This window comes from Ziziphus jujuba, chromosome 12 (assembly GCF_031755915.1).
Source record: "Ziziphus jujuba cultivar Dongzao chromosome 12, ASM3175591v1".
In the NCBI taxonomy this organism is placed as follows: Eukaryota; Viridiplantae; Streptophyta; class Magnoliopsida; order Rosales; family Rhamnaceae; genus Ziziphus; species Ziziphus jujuba.
Genome location: NC_083390.1, coordinates 11204627 through 11214469, shown reverse-complemented (window position 1 = coordinate 11214469; position 9843 = coordinate 11204627). Strand labels below are relative to the sequence as shown.

General features: G+C 31.8%; 1 protein-coding gene and 1 long non-coding RNA gene across 6 annotated transcripts; one reads left to right on the top strand and one right to left on the bottom strand.

Annotated features, from left to right (window-relative positions):
* Window positions 1-299: 299 nt before the first annotated feature.
* Window positions 300-4160, bottom strand: LOC107434909 (uncharacterized). 5 transcript variants are annotated; one of them, XR_007237450.2, is made up of 8 exons: window positions 3785-4160; window positions 3588-3648; window positions 2124-2554; window positions 1787-1855; window positions 1320-1358; window positions 1023-1148; window positions 837-928; window positions 300-551 (listed from the first exon to the last, which is right to left on the bottom strand). It is a non-coding gene; the product is annotated as an uncharacterized LOC107434909 (long non-coding RNA). The 5 variants fall into 5 exon arrangements; XR_007237447.2 differs by lacking the exon at window positions 1320-1358; XR_007237445.2 differs by lacking the exon at window positions 1320-1358 and having other exon boundaries at window positions 1787-2554.
* Window positions 4161-5690: 1530 nt separating this feature from the next.
* Window positions 5691-6407, top strand: LOC125418458 (pathogenesis-related thaumatin-like protein 3.5). Its single transcript, XM_048461993.1, has one exon. It carries the CDS (start codon window positions 5691-5693, stop codon window positions 6405-6407), a length of 717 nt encoding a protein of 238 aa, XP_048317950.1.
* Window positions 6408-9843: the final 3436 nt, after the last annotated feature.

Below are 9843 nucleotides of genomic sequence, written 5' to 3'. Positions count from 1 at the left end.
ATTGGCCTTAAAAATTGTCATAGTAAATGGTATATTGTCACTAATTGCAATTTACGATCTTATCAAACCTAATAATTTAGTTACATAGTATCGTCACTATTGTTTTCATGACATTTTAATATTCGACACAACAAATGTATCTGTGACAACTAGTGTCTCAACACAATTTATTCCTGTTATATATTGAAATTGACACTGTTGGATTTGTGACATTTTACATGATATGCCAACAATTTTCACATTGTTACTTTTATGATTGGCACTGTAAGATTTTCTTTTAAAAATCTGAAATGATGCAATTTACATACAATGAATAATCTATTATTACCATCAAATATCTTTTACATTAAAATTCCACCACTAAGTACACCAAATAAAATGCCTAAATACAATAAGCTTAAACTAAAATGAGGAGGGGCAAAAAAAAACAAAGAATGGTGCTTGGCTAGTCTGTAAACCATCTTGATGTTGTAATGCTGCAGCATTCTCCTTGAATGCCTTCTACCCTCTGAAAGTACCACATGAGCTTCTTTTTAAAACACAAAAGAGCCCTACATTGCCAAATATGCAGTAGATAAATAACTAAATGATAAAAATGAATTATAATAAACATTAAAGAAAATGCGAAATGGTTATGTGAAATTGAGCAAGTACCATAAAGTGACATCTTATAGATTTGCAATGGATAGAAAAGGAAATGAGAGTATATATCATAGTCTCAGCCAAAAAGTTTAACCCGAAGTAAGGAAAAAAAAAAAAAAATGAAAAATGTGCTTCAATAATATTATATCTTAGAACTCATAAAAGTTGCAGTATTAGTAGCACAACAACCCAACCTTCACTTTATTAAGGATTGGAGGCTCCACATCAATATAGTGCTCATCAACTATGTAGTTTGTCATCTTTGGTGGTTGGACGGGTAGCAAAACTGTCAAGATAACAAAGATACATAAGGACCCCAATTAAGCAATCATTGTAAAGCAAAAGTCATCTAGCAAGGATCAATGAAGTTAGAGACTGACAAGAATAAACAAATACAGAATCTTTTGTCCTGCCAAAAGATTATATCACATGTCCCAGCATTCCTTAAAATGTCCCCATCAATATAGTAATAGAGTTCCAGATTGTGATCCACAAAAGGACATAATCTGAAAGAAGTATTAGAAAGCAAAGTACACTACTTTAGTACCAAGTATGATATAACTTTAGGCATGGACTTACATTGCAGCATTTTCTTAAACCAAAATAAATACATATTATATTTTTGGAAAAAAAAAAAAGAAATTTTACCATTAACGGATAACAGAAGAATACTATACCTTGAGAAGGAGTGGAACGGGGTGTACAAATATATAGAACTGGAAAAAAAAATATATATATATATATAAATATATAATATATGGTATAGTGCAAAATGATGTGGGTTTATTTTGGAACATTCGCACTAAGTTGGTTGCTTGTTAAGTATCAAAATCAAATTAATAATGTGATAAGCAATTGTTATACAGTTAACTTAGGAACAAGATTACACAGAAAGAAAACATAAATTTATAATCAAATAATTACTATTCACATCTTCTCCCTCTCTTACGTTCTCTGTTTACTCATTCATGAAAGGCCTCAACTACATTATACCAAACAAGCAATGATAATTTCCAAGAATGAGAAGGTTGGTACTCTACCAGGACTCCATGAATCTAAATCTATGCCTCTAAAGCACAAAGAGTCAAATGTATATAAATGGAAGCCCCCATGTTTATATTACAACTTATGGTAATATACTTACATATTTTGCACCCGCTGTAAGCTTTGAAAATCTGAAAGAGTTCCATTCAATCTGTTGACGGTAAGATCTCTACACAAGGGTAAAAAAATAAATAAAAAATAAGAAGGAAAGAGCCTACAATAGTATTGAGAAAGAAGCATGCATGAACTAATGAAGAATGATTAGTAGTTGAAGGTTTACTGAATTTATGACTTGTATTGCTTTAAAATATATATATATATATATATGTATATTTTTGCATTATTTCTTTTTAAATAGGTGAGAGGAGAGAAAAATAAAGTATATCTAGTGCACAAACAATATATTTACTGTTGACAGTGCCAAGTAATGCGTCTACCTGCTACAATACCTTGACCAAAGGACTTGACCTTAGCTTTGCAAAGTCCACTAAAAAATGGGGCATATATAATCAATTATGTGTAAGTAAACACTTGGAGTAAAATGACAGAATTCTAGAATATACAAATTTCAAGATAAAAGAACAGTATCTCACTACCTGATTAACGTCAAGCCATAAAGTAATGAAACAGACTTGCAATTAGCAAGCATCAATTCTCCTTGCTAAACACTCATTGCAATTAACTTTCAGATTTTCAAGTATTCCATGGTACCTAAACCTCATCCCTCCCAATCAAACTGAAAAAGAGAATGAAATAAATACCCAAAAAACTAATATCCTTGAGCTTCAGTTGCACTCATCTACGACCCAGGGCCGGCTGAAGGCATAGGCCACTAAGGCCCATGCCTAGGGCCCTCATTTTCTTGGGGCTTCTCAAAAAATAAAAAATAAAAAAAGTCATATAATATATATATATATATATTAAATAGAATATAATTAATTTATTTTAAAAGAATAAAAATTTTGATTTAAAAAAAATTAAATTATCTAATTGATTATTTGTTTTTAGATGAATTCTAATTGATTATTTATTGTAATAATCATTTTTAATTTTTTTATTTTTGAAAAAATAAAATCAATTAAATTCAATTAAATATTTTATATTTTATAATTAATTATATTTTAATAATAATAATAATAAAATATGTTAAATATTCTTCTCATTTATGTACTTTTTCTCATTTGTTTATGTATTTTTTTTTTATCTTACTCGTTTATTTTTATTCTTTATCATTCATTCATCTTTTATATTATTCAACCTATATCATTTACAATTTTGATACAAATAGCTTTAGAATAAAAAACAATCTCGTAAGTGATAATTTATTTTAATAAATTTGTATTGTTCATTCTTATATTAGTTTCAATTTTTTTTATTTATGAATTTATAATTTTAGTTATTTACTAATTGTTCTTCCTATTTGTAAAACATTAAATTTTATATTCTTCTAATTTTATATTTTTTAATTTTAATTTAAATAAATTAATTAAATTTATTTTGAGAACTAAATTTTAAAAAAAAATTATATTTTTTTTCTTTTGCATAAATTTATTATTTTTTGTTAGTGCAATTTTAATAAAAAAAATTTTTTAATATTGAAATTAATAAAAATTTATTTATATTCAATTATATCTCAAAAGATTAAATAATTAATAATTTTATAAATTGAAAAAAATTATTTATTATCAATATAAAAATTTAATTAATAATTTTTTATTTAAAAAAAAATTATATCAAAAAATCTATTTTATAAAAAATAATATTTAATTATGATCCTAAATATGTTTTCGGCCTAGGCCTCAAAAATTGTTGAGACGGCCCTGTCTACTCGACCACCACTTCAGTTTCTGAATTTTCATAGATGGGTTTTTTAGAAAGTGTATTTTACAAGGCGCACATACCCTTTGCCTTTTCTTTATTTTTACCGATGCGTCTTCCACCACCATTCCCACACATTTGCCTCTATAGAATGCCAGAAAACACAAACACAAAAAAATAAAAATAAAAAAAAAATCGCAGAAAAACACGAACTCTCAAAAACCCAAAATCAGAACAAGAATTAAAAAAAGGGGAAAGTCAGAGAAAAAGGAATCCATACCAGAAAAGGAGATTTGGGAGTAGAGATAGACGACGTAGGTAGGTGAAGATGGAGTAGGGCTCACTGAGTTCTTCGACGAGGCGCATGATGACCAGATCTGATGGCTAGGGGCAGTGGGGCAGGCGGGATGCGCTCATGAACGACAAAATCTGAGGCTCGATGTTGGCACCGTTGGTAGCTAATGTGACCATGGGCGCTGGGCATATTCAGATCGCAGGAAAGTAAGGGATGACCGGAATGCGTGATTTTGTGTTATTTTGAATGTAGATTTTGAACCGGAGTGGGAGAAGTCGGTGGTTGTTTTTGGACACAGAATGGGGGTGGAGTTCAAAGACGCTAGGTAGGTGTGGGTTTATGTGAAATGGGGATTTGGACTTACAAAGTATTTTAGGATTTTGATATGTTGGCGAGCATTAAACGACGTCGTTTAGGCCTTAAACAAATAGTTGCAATTCTTTGTTGTCACTATTAGTGATTGATCAGTCAATATGAACCTTTTAGGTGACAGCTTGTAAATCTTTGTCACAATTGAATTCAAACATCTGGAATAAAATGTGGCACCAAGAAATTTTGTCATTGATAGAGTGTGATACTGTGACAATGAATAAATTGTCACAGTCATTGTCACAGTTGCTAGGCCTTCAGAGACAAATTCTTAGTGGCATTCCGAAAATTGTAAGCGTTGCTCTTTTTTTTGTAGTGCCGATTGGAATCAATTTAATGATGGAGGATATCATCCAAGACCAAGCCTACAAATACAATTAGTTGTCTCTTCTTAGTGTAGGTGGATATACCTAGAAGCCAAAAGGAAATAAGTTGTCTCTTCTTAGTGTAGGTGGATATACCTAGAAGCCAAAAGTATATTTCCAGTGGCCGTTAGACCAGAATAGACCATAAATGTGCATCCAAAGCCTACCAGACGTCTACAAAAAGAGTAGTGAATTCTAGAACTAATTCACCCCGAGTTTGGGTGTTAAATTTCAGGTACCAAAGTTAAAAAGGAAATTTTCAGGTGTTAAATTTAAAGTACCAAATTTAAAAGGAAATTTTCATTTAAACTTGTTTAATTTTGTTTGTATTATGGTTAGATCTTTATTTATGAAAAATCATATTCAAAATTCTGTTGATTTTTTAATTAATTTTTATAATTAAAAATTATCAATATAATTATAGTAAAATTGAAAAGTTCTAAATGAAATTAACCAAATTAAAATCTTACATTGATTATAAACTACTTCCTAATATTGTATAAAAGTATGAATTTTAGAATTTTAAAAGTAACTATGTTATATTGGTTATGGTGGCTATGAAGCTTCATGGAAAATGAATGATGGAAATGATGATTGGAAAATTAAGAAGACTTAGAAGACTCTTACAGCTTGTCTGTAAAAGCATTTGGGAAATTCTTGTCTGTAAAAGCATTTGGGAAAAAGAGCACTTGGAAAAGGCATTTGGGAAATTCTTATCTGTAAAAGCATTTAAGAAAAAGAGCATTTGGAAAACGCATTTGGGAAAATCTTACAGCAGCTTTTCTCTAAAATCATTTGGGTAAAGCATTTGGGCGTTATAGCTTTGTCTGTAAAAGCATTTGGGAAAAGCATGAAAAGCTTAGCTTTGGGAATATGACATATGACATGGTATGAATGTATGAATGTTGAGGGTGTTAGGTGGATTAGACTCTTATGATTTCAGTGTCACTGTCAGTTCTTTAAACTAGAAATTCTGAGTCTAAAAATTAATAAATTCTAACGAATTAGAAAACTCTATAAATTCTCTTCCACGTCAACCTCCAAATCTATAAATCCAAATCACTCTTCTCCACTCCAAACGCCAGATCTATATCATGAAGACATTAATTATTAACTTTGTTTTATTGTTTCTATCAATAGTTTCAAAAGCCTTGATAATGAAGAACGACTGCGATGACCCAGTTTCAAAAGCCTTGATAATGAAGAACGACTGCGATTACCCAGTTTGGCCAATAGCAACATCAAACGCCGGTACACCATCGCTGGTTCCGACAAGCTACGTCCTCCAACCAGGTCAATCCAACACCATCTCTCTCCCGCCTTCCTGGTCTGGTTCCATATGGGGCGGAACCGGATGCAGCATCGACGACTCAGGCGCCTTCCATTGTCTCACCGGAGGCTGCGTATCCCACACGTTGGGATGTGGTGGTGAAAGTGACTTGTTGCAGCCGGCCTCAACCAGCATAGCGGCGTTCAGGTTGAACGCAACAGATGGGATGGACTATTACGAGGTGAGCTTCAGAAACGGATATAATCTTCCCATTATAGTGGCTCCTGTGGGTAGGAGAAGTGGTGGAGATGATAAACATCACTGTACTACTGCTGGATGTGCTGTGAATTTGATCAGCTCGTGCCCACCGGAGCTCCGGAACAGCGACGAGAGCTTGGGGTGTAAGAGTGCATGCCAGGCCTTTGCGGAGCCCAGTTTTTGTTGCAGTACTTGCAATTGCAGCCATAACCGCTACACACAGTTCTTTAAGCAAGCATGTCCGAAGGCTAACAGCTTTGCTAATGACAATACCAGCACCTTTTCCTGCATTTTTCAGCAAGATTTCATCATCATTTTTTGTCCTTCCTCTTCAACCACTAGGTAATCACATAGTCTGTTAATATATGTGTAGTGTTTGTTTATGCTTAATGCTGTTGCGTGACCAAAATATATATATATATATATATATATATACATTAGCAGATCGACCAGTCCAGATTATAATTTGCACACGGAATCGGAGTCGGACTCACAGGGAAAAATCAATAATAATTCTAAGAATAGGAACAAGTACAAAATTCCCACGCTCATCTCTGGGGCTTTGGCTTTGGTAGGAGCGTTGTCGACTGCACTTTGGTGGTTCAATGCAGCAGGATCCAATTATTGTTGCCAAATTAATATTCTCTTCTTTCGGAGTTTAAGGTATTCCGGCAGTCAAATTTTTTTTCCTTCTTCTTCTTCTTTCAGGTTTTCGATAAAAATAAAATAAAACAAAATGGTATTCCATTTTCAGAGAAGGAGAACAACAAGAAAACGGAAGAGAAGGGCAAATTGAAATGCCCGTAGCCGAATCTGATGTGCAAGAGTTCTGAGTCTTGGGTACGCTGGGCGTACGTACTTGTAATTTTTCCCACTTTCAAATGTACTATTTTGGTTTTCTCATATATATAAGGTCCAGCGGTGTGCAGCTTATATATGTACCATGCGTCCAACAGTGTGCATCTATATGTATTACTTTTATATATAAGAAATTCTAATTTTATACATTTTTTTTTAGTTGTGGAAAGAAGAAATTTTTATTGTTTGTTTAAAATACAACTTACCAAATACATAAAAGGACAATATGATAATTAAAAATATAAGCTCTTGTTTTTAATGAAAATATACAAGTATAAATTCTTATTTATATAAATATATTTCAATTTATTATTTTAGTGGATCCAAATTTCAAACATAAAGTAACACGATTGAAAAACAAGAAAAAACCCTATAATCATATACATAGCAGTCACTATTATTCTTTGAAAGCAAAAGGGCCAATTGTTATATTTTCAGAACTTTTTTTTTAAATTAATTTTCTAGCAAGCAAGAAATTAATAGTAGTTTTGGTTTTTTTTTTTAGTTAAAAAAAAAAAAAAAAAGTGGAGGGCCTTTCTAGGTAACGAGGACATAGTGACAGCCCAACCCCTTTTGGTAATCATATGTTTTTGTGTAGGATGATTTTATATACACACACACACTTTACGAAATAGTATATAACAACTTTTAATCGTGTTAAATTATCTTAAGCTCTCGGATAATAATTTTTTGTTTTGCCCCCCTTATTTTTATTTTCCTCTCGTATCTTGTTTTACGAATAAACAACTTGGATCGAAGTTCCTGCAAAGATATTATAATGGCAATGCTTATACAAATACTCTTTCATATATGTAAGTTCATAAATTCGAATAATACTAGGGTCAATGCACCTACTTTTGCTGCAAATGACAGGGAGCTTATCCACATGAAGGGTTTCTTGATTATGCTCTCCATTCACCAAATTGTCCCCCCCCCCCCCCCCCCCTTTTTTTTTTTTGGTTAATGAAACATTTGCTATGTGAGCATGATCTCCTTTTTATACCCAGAGCAAAAGGATAAAAGAATTACCTTATATATGTCATTCAGACTACAATTATATCTTAGAAATTAATTAAAATCTTCAACTTCTTAATTCTCAACCAAAATCTTTCTAATTATGCATAATACAAAACCGATCCCCATTTTTTTTTTTTTAATAATCATAAGCAATTTGAGAATAGAGTTTGTCAATGGGGAGCAAATGAACTCTATGATGGTGGGTGGGTTTAATTTGTGGAAGCTCTAATCTTCCATCAGTGAACATCCTCGATCTGGGAAGAAGCCGTCGATGCAATGGGGTAGAACGGTAGAACCTTGGTGTATGTGTCTGCTGAAGCTCTAAAATGTTACAAATTAATTTGGGCCGTTGGTGTAATCCAAATCCAAAAATGAGACTTTCAAAAAAAGCACGTTTTTGTTGTTAGCCAAATGACCAAATATCCATTTTATTTTATATATAAAAAAAGCACATTTGGATAAGGTGTCATTTGCTAACAGTTTTTAAGTTTTTTTTTTTTTTTTTTTTTAATTTTTGGATATTTAAAACTTGGTTGGTGACCTAACATTAATTTATTGAAAAACTGACATCCTAGTCCATCTATAGCTTCAACTTCCACCTATAGATGGTCTTTTCAGCAAGTCCATCTGGTACTGCTACTGCCACTTCTCCGAGTGTAAGTACTGTGGCTAAGCTAGATCCATAAGACATATGATAAGCTTTATATTTTCTTGGTCCTATTATTTTCTCATGGCATCCATTCAAGAAGGTTGACGATGATGAACGACCGTTTTGATGTGTCCGTGCAACTGTTTCATATAAATTGTACTATTTGTTCACATGTTTATTTTTTTAATTATAAATATACATGTAATTTTTTTATTTTAATAATTTGTTAATATTAGTTAGTAGTAGTTAGACAACTTATCAACTATAGATATGAGGAGAAAAAATAATAATAATAAACATAAAATGAATCACAACTTAAAATTGTGTTGGTTTTTATTTTTATCTTTTTTTGTTTCACATTCATAATTAATTGATATGTTTAACAAATTTGAACTAAATTAACTAATATGAATAAACAATTAAAGTATCTTATAAAATATACTTAGCTCCAAGGGAGAAAGCAACAATGCAACTGGTAACTGAAAAAAAAAATGGTGGGACAATCCACTTGGGAGAAGGAGTAGGAGAACAAAAGGAAAATGGACAGATCCATTAACAAACATTGCTGGTCGTAGAGGAGGTGAAGTTTAACTGCAAAGCAAGGCTATTCTTATCACTCTTCTTAATTGTTCCTCATTGAATTCAGATGTTAATGCTGAATCCACCGGTTCAAGTTGTCGTTCTTCTTTATATAAGCTCCAAGACTAGTGATTTAAGCAATAAATATTAATAAGTTCAGCAAAGTTCTGAGAGATCAATGCAAACATGTTCTAAAAGGCTAAGGAAATGACCATTTCAAATAATTTGCAATGTAGCCGAATGACATTGCTTTGGTTTTACAATCTTTGGGATGAGATTAGAGTCAATTAGCACGTTACTGGCTTTTACATCTCTACTATGCCACTTGCAATCTCCAAGCAAATGTTAAAACGTGTGGACCATTTTAGAGCTAATCTTTTATTTCCTGCTCAATTCAAGCAAGCCATTATAGCTTGTACTATTACTGCAAATACTGGATTTATTTATACAAGTAGGAAATGAATTTCACCGGCTGTCTATTTCCAAAGGATTTATTAAGCTAAATATTGAAGGATGGATAGAATTCAGTCAGCTATATATTGAAGGAGAATAAAATAGATGTCAAAAACAGTTAGTACTCTTAAAAAAATAAATAAATAAATAAAAGATGGAAAGCAAAAGAATGAGAAATGTATTATTACACATTAAAAATCAACGGATAAGTCTGTGGTTGCATTTG

Coding starts and splice junctions, on each gene's coding strand:
- LOC125418458 (XM_048461993.1), top strand. CDS start 5,691: ATGAAGAACGACTGCGATGACCCAGTTTCAAAAGCCTTGATAATGAAG.